Source organism: Nerophis ophidion, linkage group LG02, assembly GCF_033978795.1.
Source record: "Nerophis ophidion isolate RoL-2023_Sa linkage group LG02, RoL_Noph_v1.0, whole genome shotgun sequence".
Taxonomy (NCBI): domain Eukaryota; kingdom Metazoa; phylum Chordata; class Actinopteri; order Syngnathiformes; family Syngnathidae; genus Nerophis; species Nerophis ophidion.
The window spans coordinates 79,784,201-79,800,012 of record NC_084612.1 but is presented as its reverse complement, the minus strand read 5'-3'; the positions used below and the strand labels follow the sequence as shown (position 1 = coordinate 79,800,012).

The window sequence follows — 15,812 nt, the reverse complement described above, 5'->3', positions numbered from 1 at the left end:
AAAAAAGACCATCTATTTTTTTAACCGATTTCCGAACTCTAAATGGGTGAATTTTGGCGAATTAAACGCCTTTCTGTTTATCGCGCTGGAGGCGATGATGTCAGAATGTGACGTCGCCGAGGTAACACACCCGCCATTTTCATTTTCAACACATTACAAACACAGGGTCTCAGCTCTGTTATTTTCCGTTTTTTTGACTATTTTTTGGAACCTTGGAGACATCATGCCTCGTCGGTGTGTTGTCGGAGGGTGTAACAACTCTAACAGGGAGGGATTCAAGTTGCACCACTGGCCCGAAGATGCCAAAGTGTCTGCCGCCAGACCCCCATTGAATGTGCCAGAGTGTCTCCACATTTGATCCGCGATGCTAAGACAGACATGGCAAAAGAGATGTATGGATAACCTGCAGATGCATTTGCAACGATAGTCAACGAAATCACAAAGGTGAGTTTTGTTGATGTTGACTGCCAGCTAATCGATGCTAACATGCTACGCTAATCGATGCTAACATGCTATTTACCGGCGGTGCTAAAGCAGACATGGCACAGAGATGTATGGATAACCTGCACATGCATTTGCAACTATATTACGTTTCCTTCCACCCACATTTAATGCGAAAAAAACACTTACCAATCGACGGATTTAAGTTGCTCCGTGTCAAAAGATGCGAAAGTCCTGATCGTTTGGTCCGCACATTTTACCGGCGATGCTAACGCAGCTATTCGGCCATGCTATGGCAATGAATAGCGTCAATAGCTATTCGCTCAATAGCTTCAGTTTCTTCTTCAATATTTTCATACTCCAACCATCTGTTTCAATACGTGCGTAATCTGTTGAATCGCTGAAGTCGCTGAAATCCGAGTTTGAATCCGAGCTAATGTCGCTATATCTTGCTGTGGTATCCCCATTGTTTGTTTACATTGGCAACACTGTGTGACGTCACAGGGAAATGGCCAGTGTCTTCGCAGAGAGCCAAAAATAAGGTACTTTAAAGCTTTATTTAGGGATATTCCGAGACCGGTAAAATTTTGAAAAATCAATCAATCAATCAATCAATGTTTACTTATATAGCCCTAAATCACTAGTGTCTCAAAGGGCTGCACAAACCACCACGACATCCTCGGTAGGAAAACTCACACCCAGTGGGACATTGGTGACAATAATGACCCAGTGGGACGTCGGTGACAATGATGACTATGAGAACCTTAGAGAGGAGGAAAGCAATGGATGTCGAGCGGATCTAACATGATACTGAAAGTTCAATCCACAATGGATACAACACAGTCGCGAGAGTCCAGTCCAAAGAGGATCCAAGACACAGCAGCGAGAGTCCCGTTCACAGCGGAGCCAGCAGGAAACCATCCCAAGCGTAGGCGGACCAGCAGCGCAGAGATGTCCCCAGCCGATACACAGGCGAGCAGTACATGGCCACCGGATCGGACCGGACCCCCTCCACACGGGAGAGTGGGACATAGAAGAAAAAGAAAAGAAACGGCAGATCAACTGGTCTAAAAAGGGAGTCTATTTAAAGGCTAGAGTATACAAATGAGTTTTAAGGTGAGACTTAAATGCTTCTACTGAGGTGGCATCGCGAACTGTTACCGGGAGGGCATTCCAGAGTACTGGAGCCCGAACGGAAAATGCTCTATAGCCCGCAGACTTTTTTTGGGCTTTGGGAATCACTAATAAGCCGGAGTCCTTTGAACGCAGATTTCTTGCCGGGACATATGGTACAATACAATCGGCAAGATAAGATGGAGCTAGACCGTGTAGTATTTTATACGTAAGTAGTAAAACCTTAAAGTCACATCTTAAGTGCACAGGAAGCCAGTGCAGGTGAGCCAGTACAGGCGTAATGTGATCAAACTTTCTTGTTCTTGTCAAAAGTCTAGCAGCCGCATTTTGTACCAACTGTAATCTTTTAATGCTAGACATGGGGAGACCCGAAAATAATACGTTACAGTAGTCGAGGCGAGACGTAACAAACGCATGGATAATGATCTCAGCGTCTTTAGTGGACAGAATGGAGCGAATTTTAGCGATATTACGGAGATGAAAGAAGGCCGTTTTAGTAACGCTTTTAATGTGTGCCTCAAAGGAGAGAGTTGGGTCGAAGATAACACCCAGATTCTTTACCGTGTCGCCTTGTTTAATTGTTTGGTTGTCAAATGTTAGAGTTGTATTATTAAATAGAGTTCGGTGTCTAGCAGGACCGATAATCAGCATTTCCGTTTTTTTGGCGTTGAGTTGCAAAAAGTTAGCGGACATCCATTGTTTAATTTCATTAAGACATGCCTCCAGCTGACTACAATCCGGCGTGTTGGTCAGCTTTAGGGGCATGTAGAGTTGGGTGTCATCAGCATAACAGTGAAAGCTAATACCGTATTTGCGTATGATGTCACCTAGCGGCAGCATGTAGATGCTGAAGAGTGCAGGGCCAAGGACCGAACCCGGGGGAACTCCACACGTTACCTTAACGTAGTCCGAGGTCACATTGTTATGGGAGACACACTGCATCCTATCAGTAAGATAAGAGTTAAACCAAGACAGGGCTAAGTCTGACATACCAATTCGTGTTTTGATACGTTCTAATAAAATGTTATGATCGACGGTATCGAAAGCAGCGCTAAGATCGAGGAGCAGCAACATAGATGACGCATCAGAATCCATCGTTAGCAATAGATCATTAGTCATTTTTGCGAGGGCTGTCTCCGTGGAGTGATTTGCCCTGAAACCGGATTGAAAGGTTTCACATAGATTGTTAGACGCTAAGTGTTCATTTAACTGCTCCGCAACAATTTTTTCGAGGATTTTTGAAATAAAGGGAAGGTGAGACACCGGTCGGTAATTTACCATGAGGTCAGGATCGAGGTTAGGTCTTTTAAGAAGAGGATGAATAACCGCTTTTTTGAATGCTAGGGGAACAGTGCCCGAGGAGAGTGATAAGTTTATAATATTTAGCACTGATGGACCTAATAATACAAAGAGCTCCTTGATCAGTTTCCCAGGAAGAGGGTCAAGTAAACATGTTGTCTGTTTTATTCCATTTACACGTTGTAACAATTCCTCTAATGTTATTTCCTCAAAACGAGAGAAAGTATTTTGGAGGGTAGTATCCGGCGTATATACAATCGTGTCAGTGTTAATAGAACCCCGTTGTAGCTGGGACGCATTGTCTTTAATCTCCTTTCTAATGACTTCAATTTTCTTACTAAAGAATTGCATAAAGTCATCAGCTGAGTGGGTTGAGCTACTGGAAGGAGTCCCTTGTTGGGTTAGCGATGCTACCGTACTAAACAAAAATTTAGGATCGTTTTTATTACGGTGGATGAGATTTGAGTAATATTTAGCTTTAGCTAAGGTAAGCATGCGTTTATAAGTTATTAAACCATCACTCCATGCTTGATGGTGCACCTCAAGTTTAGTCGTGCGCCATTTGCGTTCCAGCTTTCTACATAATAATTTCTGAGCTCTAGTTTCTTCTGTAAACCACGGGGTGCGCTTTTTTGGAGCCTTTTTTAACTTTAGCGGTGCTATGTTATCAATGGTTTCGCGCAGGGCGTCGTTAAAGTTGTTAGTGAGGTTATCAATAGAGCCCACATACTTTGGGAATGGTGCCATTACCGAGGGCAGTAGGTCAGCAAGAGTTGTCGTTGTGGCTGTATTAATGTTGCGGCTGCTATAGCAGTTATTATTATTATTAGTTTGACGAACATGCGTCTGAACCTCGAATTTTATAAGGTAATGATCAGACAATACTTTAGTATACGGGAGTATCGTAACTTTGGAAACGGTGATGCCCCTGACAAGCACTAGGTCTATCGTATTACCGTTGCGATGCGTGGGTTCATTTATTATTTGTGTGAGACCACAGCTATCAATTACAGTCTGGAGCGCTACGCACGGTGGGTCCGATGGGGTATTCATATGGATATTAAAGTCCCCCATTATGATTATATTATCGGCGTGTGTCACTAGATCAGCAACGAACTCTGAGAATTCATTAATAAAGTCCGAATAGGGCCCTGGGGGGCGGTAGATAACAGCCAGGTGTAGAGGCAGCGGTGTGACAGACCTCATAGTAAGCACCTCAAACGATTTATATTTATTATTTATGTTAGGACTAAGGTTAAAGTTTTCGTTGTATATTAGTGCAACCCCCCCACCCCTTTTGAGCGGACGGGCAATATGCGCATGTGTAAAGTTAGGAGGACATGCCTCATTTAGCGCAAAAAAGTCGTTTGGTTTAAGCCAGGTTTCGCTGAGACCGATGACGTTAAGATTGTTGTCTCTGATAATATCATTAACTAACAACGTTTTAGGAGACAATGATCTTATGTTTAAAAAACCTATATTATAGGTAGTGGGCTGTTTTAGGGAGTTTTTGATCAAATTATCCGTAGTAGCAATATTAATAATGTTGTGTTTATTATGCCCAGTGCATTTAGTATAGTTACGACCATATCTAGGAATTGATACGACAGGAATTTTCCGATTGTTTGATTGTTGCTTTGATAAACTGCACGCATCATGGTTAGCCACCTCAGTAATGGGGATTTTCCGATTGTTTGTTTGTTGCTTTGATAAACTGCACGCATCATAGTTAGCCACCTCAGTAAAACACATGTCTAACTCTGAAACACTCAAAGCAGAAAAGACTTGTTCTAATTTAACTGACTCCTTACCCAGACCAGTAGTCTCGCATTTTCCATCTAAATCCGTCTTCGGGATGGAGGAAAGTGGTGTTCTGTGGGGATTAGCCTTCTGCTTTGTTTTTAGCCCCGCTCGGCATCCGCGTTTCCGATCACACCGCTGGCGTCTGCTCCGTAGACGGCCCCCGCTGCTACTGGACTCCCCTGCTTCACAGGCCGCTGGATGTAGCCGCCGATGTATTCCCATGCTAGTTAGCATGTTTAGCACGCCCGCGTCTATCAGTCCAAAACGGCCCGATGTGTCCACATCCAGAAGTGTCTGGCGGTCGTACGTGATCACGGAGTGACCACGATGTGAGCCAGCCATAAAGTTTGTAAAAAATTCAAAAAATACAACAAGCCACTGGGAACTTATTTTTATTGTTTTTAACCCTTTTGAAATTGTAATAATGTTCCCCTTTAACGTAACATATTATGGTAAGAGTCATTCAAATAACTATAACATTTGGAACGTGCTATACGTTTACCAAACAATCTGTCACTCCTAATTGCTAAATCCCATGAAATCTTATACACCTAGTCTGTTACGTGAATGAGCTAAATAATATTATTTGATATTTTACGGTAATGTTTTAATAATTTCACACACAAGTCGCTCCCGAGTATGAGTCGCACTATGAAAAAAAAACTGCGACTTATAGTCCGAAAAATGCCGTAATCGAAGATGATAAAGAGACCTAAAACGTACTCTTCCTTCCCTGCAGAGCCGATGCTCAGCGCCCTGCTGAGGAGAATGCCGAGCCTCGAGTCCGCCGAGATCCTGCAGCTGGTCAACTGCCCCGAGTCCTTCACACCAGACATGCGTTGTCTGATGGGGGAGACGCCGGGGGTGTCCGGGTACTACGTGCTGGCCGGGATGAACTCTTCCGGACTGGCATTTGCTGGCGGCGCTGGCAAGTAAGTTACTTTTACTCTTAATGTCTGCTTACTGTTGTATCTACATTTCTGGTCACATATAACAAGTAGATTTGTCCGATAATGGCTTTTTTGCCGATATCCGATATTGTCCAACTCTTAATTACCGATTCTGATATCAACCGATACCAATACATACTGTCGTGGAATTAACACATTATTATGCCTAAGTTTGTTGTGATGCCCCGCTGGATGCATTAAACAATGTAACAAGGTTTTCCAAAATAAATCAACTCAAGTTATGGAAAAAAAAATCCAATATAGCACCGCCATATATATTATTGAAGTCACAAAGTACATACTTTTTTTTAATATTGCTGAAAACAGCAGCTTGGAATTTGGGACATGCTCTCCCTGAGAGAGCATGAGGAGGTTGAGTTAGGCGGGGTAAAGGTGGAGGGTAGGGGGAATTGTGTATATTATAGCGTCCCGGAAGAGTTAGTGCTGTATAGGGTTCTGGGTATTTGTTCTGTTGTGTTTATGTTGTGTTACGGTGCGGATGTTCTCCCAAAATGTGTTTGTCATTCTTCTTTGGTGTGGGTTCACAGTGTGGCGTTGTTTATACGGCCACCCTTAGTGTGACCACCCTCAGTGTGACCTGTATGGCTGTTGACTAAGTATGCTTACATTCACTTGTGTGTGTGAAAAGCCGTAGATATTATGGTACTAGGCCGGCACGCAAAGGAAGTGCCGTTAAGGTTTATTGGTGCACTGTACCATATTTTTCGGAGTATAAATCTCTCCGGAGTATAAATTGCACCTGCCGAAAATGCATAATAAAGAAGGGAAACAACATATAGGTCGCACTGGAGTATAAGTCACATTTTTTGGGTAAATTTATTTGATAAAACCCAACACCAAGAATAGACATTTGAAGGGCAATTCAAAATAAATAAAGAATAGCGAACAACATAAATCAACTCAAGTTATGGAAAAAAATGCCAACATGGCACCGCCATATTTATTATTGAAGTCACAAAGTACATACTTTTTTTTAATATTGCTGAAAACAGCAGCTAGGAATTTGGGACATGCTCTCCCTGAGAGAGCATGAGGAGGTTGAGTTAGGCGGGGTAAAGGTGGAGGGTTGGGGGAATTGTGTATATTATAGCGTCCCGGAAGAGTTAGTGCCGTAAGGGGTTCTGGGTATTTGTTCTGTTGTGTTACGGTGCGGATGTTCTCCCAAAATTTGTTTGTCATTCTTCTTTGGTCTGGGTTCACAGTGTGGCGTTGTTTATACGGCCACCCTTAGTGTGACCACCCTCAGTGTGACCTGTATGGCTGTTGACTAAGTATGCTTACATTCACTTGTGTGTGTAAAAAGCCGTAGATATTATGTTACTGGGCCGGCACGCAAAGGAAGTGCCTATAAGGTTTATTGGTGCACTGTACCGTATTTTTCGGAGTATAAGTCGCTCCGGAGTATAAGTCGCGCGTGCCGAAAATGCATAATAAAGAAGGGAAACAACATACAGGTCGCACTGGAGTATAAGTCGCATTTTTGGGGGGAAATTTATTTGATAAAACCCAACACCAAGAATAGACATTTGAAAGGCAATTCAAAATAAATAAAGAATAGCCTGTGAATAAGTGAACATTGTATGAGGCATAAATAACCAACTGAGAAGTTGCCTGCTATGTTAACGTAACATATTATGGTAAGAGTCATTCAAATAACTATAACATATGGAAAATGCTATAAGTTTACCAAACAATCTGTCACTCCTAATTGCTAAATCCGATGAAATCTTATACGTCTAGTCTCTTACGCGAATGAGCTAATCAATATTATTTGATATTTTACGGTAATGTGTCAATAATTTCACACAAAAGTCGCTCCCGAGTATAAGTCGCACTCTAAGCCAAACTATGAAAAAAAAACTGCGACTTATTGAGAGGTTAGAGAGGGTGATGTATTTCTTAGAGTGGGATTAGATGTAAATTTTGGAACAGATCCTCTGTAGTGTTCCTTTGAATCCTGCAGCTGGTCTTGGCGACCTTGAATGGAAACTCTAACCTTAACCCTAACCCAGTGGTTCTCAACCTTTTTTCAGTGATGTACCCCCGAGAACATTTTTTGAATTCAAGTACCCCTTAATCAGAGCAAAGCATTTTTGGTTGAAGAAAAAGAGATAAAGAAGTAAAATACAGCACTAAGTCATCAGTTTCTGATTTATTAAATTGTATAACCGTGCAAAATATTGCTCATTTGTAGTGGTCTTTCTTGAACTACTTGGAAAAAAAGATATAAAAGTAACTAAAAACTTGTTGAAAAATAAACAAGTGATTCAATTATAAATGTAGAATTCTACACATAAAGTAATCATCAACTTAAAGTGCGCTCTTTGGGGATTGAAATAGCAATCCATCTGGATTTATGAACTTAATTGTAAACATTTCATCACAAAAAAATAAATCTTTAACATAATATTTATGGAACATGTCCACAAAAAATCTAGCTGTCAACACTGAATATTGCATTGTTGCAGTTCTTTTCACAGTTTATGAACTTACATTCTTATTTTGTTGAAGTATTATTCAATAAATATATTTATAAAGGATTTTTGAATTGTTGCTGTTTTTAGAATATTTTTTAAAAACCTAACGTACCCCTTGGCATACCTTCAAGTACCCCCATTTGAGAACCACTGCCCTAACCCCTAACCCTAACACTCTTAACATCAAGGTAAATCTCATGTGAGTGCACACCAATTATTGGCACAATGGACAGTCTTTATATGTTTTATGATTCAGCATAACAGACCTACACCACTTGTAGTCCCACTTTTTGCCCACATCATTATTTTAGTTGTGGTATTTTATTCAGATATATTTTTATTTCAAATATGCAACAAAAACAAGAGCAAGCCTGATCCAATATAATGCAATAGCCTTAACAGCCTTTTGATTGATTGATTGATTGGTACTTTTATTAGTAGATTGCACAGTTCAGTACATATTCTGTACAATTGACCACTAAATGGTAACACCCGAAAGGGTTTTTAACTTGTTTAAGTCGGGGTCCACGTTAATCAATTCATGGTACAATTATATACTATCAACATAATACAGTCATCACACAAGTTAATCATCATAGTATGTACATTGAATTATTTACATCATTTACAATCCGGGGGGTGGGATGAGGAGCTTTGGTTGATATCAGTACTTCAGTCATCAACAATTGCATCAACAGAGAAATGTAGACATTGAAACAGTTTAGGTCTTATTTAGTAGGATATGTACAGCCAGCAGAGAACATAGTGAGTTCAGATAGCATAAGAACAAGTATATACATTAGAAGTACATTTGAGTTGTTTATAATCCGGGGAGATGGGATGTGAATGGAGGAGGGTATTAGTAAAGTGTTGAAGTTGCCTGGAGGTGTTGTTTTAGAGCGGTTTTGAAGGAATATAGAGATGCACTTACTTTTATGCCTGTTGGGAGTGCATTCCACATTGATGTGGGATAGAAAGAGAAAGCCATTATAACAAAATGAAAACAATGGCGAATAAAAAAGGAAAAAAAATAAATAAACAAAATGAGCAATGGACTTTCTTTTTTTTTTTACATATTTGAAAAGGAGTAAGAAGAAGTTTACACTTATTTAATCACACCCCTTTTCTTTAAATCATAAATTACTCTGAGCTAGAACAATCTGTTCACTCCATATACAAACTTAATGAACTTATATATACATATATTATAAATATATACATACTTATGCGCACTACACATAGCCACAAAATTACCACTAATGATCATGGAAATTCTGATTGTGAGTTTATATTTGATTCTTTTTATGGGGAACTTTGAGTAATCTCACCCATGTTTGTTATGTGGCAGGTCTTTGTATTGCAGGCCTCAGTTTTTACTTTTTTTTTCTTTGTATGTTTTAGTGCAGGGGTGCCCACACTTTTTCTGCAGGCGAGCTACTTTTCAATTGACCAACTCGAGGGGATCTACCTCATTTACATATATCATTTATATTTATTTATTTATGAAAGAGACATTTTTGTAAACAAGTTAAATGTGTTTAATGATAATACAAGCATGTGTAACACATATAGATGTCTTTCTTTCACGAAGACAAGAATATAAGTTGGTGTATTACCTGATTCTGATGACTTGCATTGATTGGAATCAGACAGTAATGATGATAACGCCCACATTTTCAAATGGAGGAGAAAAAAAGTTGTCCTTTCTGTACAATACCTCATGAAAGTGGTTGGTTTTTGGCATCTAATTCATCCAGCTTCCATACACTTTACAAGAAAAACATTGGCGGCAAATTCCGTAGCTTGCTTGATTGACATTCACGGCACCCGAGGGTCTTGTGAGATGACGCCGGCTGCTGCCAGTTCATTATTATGAAAAAATGACGGAGAGGAAGGCAAGAAACACTTTTTATTTCAACAGACTTTCGCGCCGTCCCTTCCGTCAAAACTCTAAAGGCCGACTGCACATTTCCTATCTTCACAATAAAAGCCCTGTTTCATGCTGCCTGCGCTAACAAAATAAGAGCCTCGGAAAGCTGGCGTGCACAAGTGATGTGCACGCCAGCTTTCTGAGGGATCGCTTGTGCACGCCAGTTTTCCGAGACTCTGTATTTAGTTAGCGCAGGCAGCATGAAGCAGGGCTTTTATTGTGAAGATAGGAAATGTGCAGTCGGCCTTTAGAGTTTTGACGGAAGGTACGGCGCGAGAGTCTGTTGAAATAAAAAGTGTTTCTCGCCTTCCTCTCGGTCATATTTTCATGATAATGATCTTGCAGCAGCCAGCGTCATCTCACAAGACCCTCCGGTACCGTGAATGTCATTTAAGTGACGTCTTGGTGAAGATTGATGATCACTAATTTTTAGGTCTATTTTTTTTAAAAGCCTGGCTGGAGATCGACTGACACACCCCCCGCGGTCGACTGGTAGCTCGCGATCAACGTAATGGGCACCCCTGTTTTAGTGGATGTTTACCTTAGAGTACTAATAAAGTAACCTGACATAACCTGTACCCTCCAACGCTGCATTATAATCTACAACATAACACAAGTTTGATTCCAGCTGATACCGCATTACAGTAGATCAACATCTGCACTAGCCTCCAATATCGCTATATCGGAAGTGAAAACACCCTCATTTATACTAAGATAATAATAATAAAATTAATGGCGGAGCTCTGACAACACAAAGTGAGAACAATACCAGAACAATCTTGTGGAAAGTCCTTCCAGAAAAAGGCCGACCACTCCTCACAATTGTGCTGTTGTCCGTCTGCGTGTCCCCAGGTACCTGGCCGAGTGGATGACCTACGGTTACCCCACCGCCAACGTCTGGCCGCTGGACATCAAGCGCTTCGGCAACCTGCAGAGCAGCCGCACGTTCCTGCGCCACCGAGTCATGGAAGTCATGCGTGAGTGTCCCCGTCACAGGACCAGGCTAATCCCAGCTCTGGTCACATTCAGGGGAACTGTGTTTGTGTTCCAGCCCTGTTGTACGAACTGAAGGTCCCTCGCTGGGACTTCCAGACGGGGCGCCAGCTGAGGACCAGTCCGCTCTACGACCGCCTGGACACGCAGGGGGCCCGCTGGATGGAGAAACACGGCTTTGAAAGGCCCAAATATTTTGTTCCTCCAGGGAAAGGTACTCAATACTGGTGCGGTACCCTTTGCTGTCACAGACCTCCACTATATAGGGCAGGGGTAGGGAACCTATTGCTCTCAGGTTAATCTGAGCTGACATTGCTTGACACGAGAAGTAATGAATAATTCCACTTGTAATCACAGTGTTGAAAATAATGTTGAAAATATAAAACATTCTCATGTATTTTTAATCCATCCATCCGTTTTCTACCACACCTGTTCAAGAAGTTGTGTTAATGGTAAGAAGTTATTTATTTATTATTGGTTAGTGTGGGGCTTGCCAAGCACAGACATGAGAGCCTGTTCCAGGGCTACAATGTTGTTTTATTTTTCAATAGTTTCCAGCAGTTGGCTTTTTCTTGCTCTTGTTCTTGCTCGCACTCTGGCTCAAGCTCCAACCCTGTCCCTCCTCCTGGCTGCTGCTTATAACAGAGCGACAGGCGATTAGATAACAAGGCCCATGTGGGCCATATACGCACCTGTCGCTGATTTTAAGGCCGGTCCTGGCACACCCCGCTTTGCTGCAGTTCCGCAGGCCACACCACCTCCACAGTTAGCTTCAGAATACCAATGTTATTACAAAGAATAAGAGACCTATCTAGAAATGTTGGGCTTACTTAAAAAGGCACGCGTTTAGTTGTGTTCAGTGTTGAAAAAAACATTATCTGGCTCTTACGGAAATGCATTTTAAAATATTTGGATTCTTGGCTCTCTCAGTCAAAAAGGTTCCCGACCCCTGATATAGGGTGTCTCTAGTAATAATATACACATGTGCCCAATTACAACTGTTTCACTTCCGATACAATGCCAATATTAATCCAATATGATTAGGGGTGTAACGGTACGTGTATTTGTATTGAACCGTTTCGATACGGGGTTTTCGGTTCGGTGCGGAGATGTATCGAACGAGTTTCCAGACGGACATATTAGATAAATAGATAGATAGATAGATAGTACTTTATTGATTCCTTCAGGAGAGTTCCTTCAGGAAAATTAAAATTCCAGCAGCAGTGTACAGAGTTTAGATCAATTTAAAAAAAAAAAAAAAATATATATATATATATATATATATATATATATATATATATATATATACATAATGGGTGGGGGTTTAAATGGAAACAAAATAGAGAAATATTACAATAGGAATAAAAAATAAAAAGCAACAATAAAATAAGAGTATAACAAGACAAAGTAGGCAGTAGTGACCATTTTATGAAAACGTATTGCACTGTTATTGTTTTGCATCCCCTGTCATCCTAGTACCCCCCGCCCGAGAGAGGAGTTCTACAGTCTAATGGCGTGTGGGACAAAGGAGTTTTTGAGTCTATTAGTCCTGCACTTGGGATGAAGCAGTCTAGCACTGAACAGGCTCCTCTGGCTACTGATAACGCTATGCAGAGGGTGACTGGCATCATCCAGGATGCTCACTAGTTTGTCCACAGTCCTCTTCTCTGCCACCGTCACCAGTGAGTCCAGTTTCATTCCCATTGTAGAACCGGCCCGCCTGATCAGTTTCTCAAGTCTGGAGCTGTCCTTCTTAGATGTACTGCCCCCCCCCCAGCACACTACCATGTAGAACAGAACACTGGCAACCACAGACTGGTAGTACATCCACAGGAGTTTTCTACAAATGTTGAAGGAGGAAGTACAGCCCTGCTCTGTCCTTTCTTGCACTGGTGGTCCGAATTGACAGTCCAGTCCAGCTAACTTTTACGCTATTAAGTAGCGTGAAAAATACTAGCAGTGACCGGGCTAGGATAGACTGACCATACGTCCTCTTTTCACCGGACCTGTCCTCTTTTGCGGGGCTGTCAGGGCAGAGTTTCTTAAATGCCTCAAATGTCCGGCATTTTGAGTTATGGTTGCGTGTATTGACAATGTATGTTCAGGGTTAAGAAGGGGTTGAAAACAAAACACATTGTGCGCGCAGCAGCACCATTCGTGAGGGAGGGGCAGAGAGCGAGAGAGTTATGATAAATGTGCATGCGTCTCCAGGCTCTGCTTTGTATCCATTGATTTATTAGATTTTATTTTTTATTGTCTATAGCAGGGGTGTCAAAAGTGTGTGGCCCGTAGCTAATGTTTGAAAGGCCCACGGCACATTCTAAAAATACTATTAAAATAAACAAAAACATAACAAAAGTGAAATAAAAAAGCTTGAAGGTTAAATGTAATTTAGAAAAAGTTGCAATGTTGACTAATAAAACAAAGCTGTTTTTTTTCTTTCAAACTGTCATTGCTCAAAACATAATATTGAATCAAAATCAATGTTATTATGAATTAGAATCAGAATCATTTTTATTTGTCCGTTCCAACATGTACAAGACACATCAGAACTGAAATTACATTTTCGGCCCAGTCCCGCTAAGAGCAGACATACGTTACAGGGGGGGGACAAGACAAGACGGCCGACGGATCAGCCGGTTACAGCGCTCCTTAAAAAGATAAGAAAAGGGTGACATTAGGAAGGGGGGGGGTAAAAAAATATCAGTCCAAGGCTAGACCCTCAGCAGAGGTCTAGTCTGAGTCCAAGGAAAAACCCTCACATAGCATGGCACACATTAAACATACATATATCACACCAACTTGCAACAGAGGGAGGGGTGGGTTTGCGCAGAATTATTGACCTATCCAAGGTTCCCATTACTTCACATCAAATATTCCACTAAGAAAAATATTTTTGGTGGAAGATTTAGCAAATTTGGTAAATAAATACCCCAAAAAATTACATTTTGTTGTTTTCTTGCTGTACCGAAAATGAACCAAACCGTGACCTCTAAACCGAGGTACGTACCGAACCGAAATTTTTGTGTACCGTTACACCCCTAAATATGATATCAGCACAGTAGGAATTATACTTTTATTTTTTTGATCTGATCAAGTGAAATGAGGCAAACAGAGAACAACGATAGGTATGAACAAGGCTAACCTATTTATTATTACTTGCCTGGAAAAGGACTTGTGCTGTTTTTAAGTTGAAGTGAAGTTGTACTTGTTTCTTTGTGAAAACAAGTATAGTTAAGCTCATCATGCGGACACGTATGTTACTGGATACTTTTTAATGCGCTTCTTCCTTGGATACTTTGCATGTGTAAGTATTACGCAATATTGTCAGATGTGCTGTTCAATGATTATTACCTATGTCTAGCTTGTGTGTTATGGTGTGCTTGGATGTTGTTGGGGCGGTATAGCTCAGTTGGTAGAGCGGCCGTGCCAGCAACTTGAGGGTTGCAGGTTCAATCCCCGCTTCCGCCATCCTAGTAACTGCTGTTGTGTCCTTGGGCAAGACACTTTACCCACCTGCTCCCAGTGCCACCCACACTGGTTTGAATGTAAAAATTAGATATTGGGTTTCACTATGTAAAGCGCTTTGAGTCACTAGAGAAAAAGCGCTATATAAATATAATTCACTTCACTTCACTTGTGTAGCTGCTGGCTTCTGTTAGCCTACAGTCTACCGTGTTTATTTTTTTTTTAAATGGTTAAAAAGTTAAGTTAAAGTACCAATGATTGTCACACACACACTAGGTGTGGCGATCTTATTCTCTGCAATCACCCTTGATCACCCCCTGGGAGGTGAGGGGAGCAGTGAGCAGCAGCGATGGCCGCGCCCGGGAATCATTTTTGGTGATTTAACCCCCAATTCCAACCCTTGATGCTGAGTGCCAGCAGGGAGGTAATGGGTCCCATTTTTATAGTCTTTGGTATGACTCGACCGGGATTTGAACTCACAACCTACCGATCTCAGGGCGGACACTCTAACCACTAGTAATGCCATCCATTCATTTTCTACCGCTTATTCCCTTCTGGGGTCACGGGGGGCGCTGGCGCCTATCTCAGCTACAATCGGGCGGAAGGCGGGGTACACCCTGGACAAGTCGCCACCTCATCGCAGGGCCAACACAGATAGACAGACAACATTCACACTCACATTCACACACTAGGGACCATTTAGTGTTGCCAATCAGCCTATCCCCAGGTGCATTCACGGGGAGAACATGCAAACTCCACACAGAAAGATCCTGAGCCTGGATTTGAACCCAGGACTGCTGGAACTTCTTATTGTGAGGCAGACGCACTAACCCCTCTGCCACCGTGAAGCCCCACTAGTAATGGTTTAAGTTTATTTCGAACATGATACATCACATATTTCCAGTTTCTCATTACAGGCGGCCGCCTGAACAACAAACAATAAACAAACCGTGAATAAACTCTAATTAATCACGATTATATAATCACCCAGCCCTAATTTTTATTGCTAATATTATTTATTACATTACATTAACCTTTGTTTTTTTTTTTCAATAGTTGAAAGACATATTTTTGCCAATGCGTCCAGACTTCGGACGCTGTAAATTCTTGTCTGCACGTCCCCGCAGATCTTCTGTCCCTGGACCAGAGCAAAACCTTCTACAAGCCCGACTGGTTCGACATCGTCGGCGCCGAGGTGAAGTGCTGCAAGGAGGCGGTCTGCGTCATCGACATGTCGTCCTTCACCAAGTTCGAGCTGACTGTAAGTACAGAGTAGGGTTGAACGGTATACCGGTA

The 15,812-nt window shown here is 41.7% G+C and overlaps 1 protein-coding gene across 1 annotated transcript in view; it reads left to right on the top strand.

Annotated features, from left to right (window-relative positions):
• Window positions 1-15,812, top strand: part of pdpr (pyruvate dehydrogenase phosphatase regulatory subunit) — a 57,243-nt gene that overhangs the window by 16,584 nt on the left and 24,847 nt on the right. The window contains exons 9-12 of the mRNA XM_061892212.1: window positions 5,417-5,609; window positions 10,908-11,032; window positions 11,107-11,262; window positions 15,644-15,777. Coding sequence (XP_061748196.1) covers window positions 5,417-5,609; window positions 10,908-11,032; window positions 11,107-11,262; window positions 15,644-15,777 — 608 coding nt within the window. The remainder of the gene's footprint in view (window positions 1-5,416; window positions 5,610-10,907; window positions 11,033-11,106; window positions 11,263-15,643; window positions 15,778-15,812) is intronic.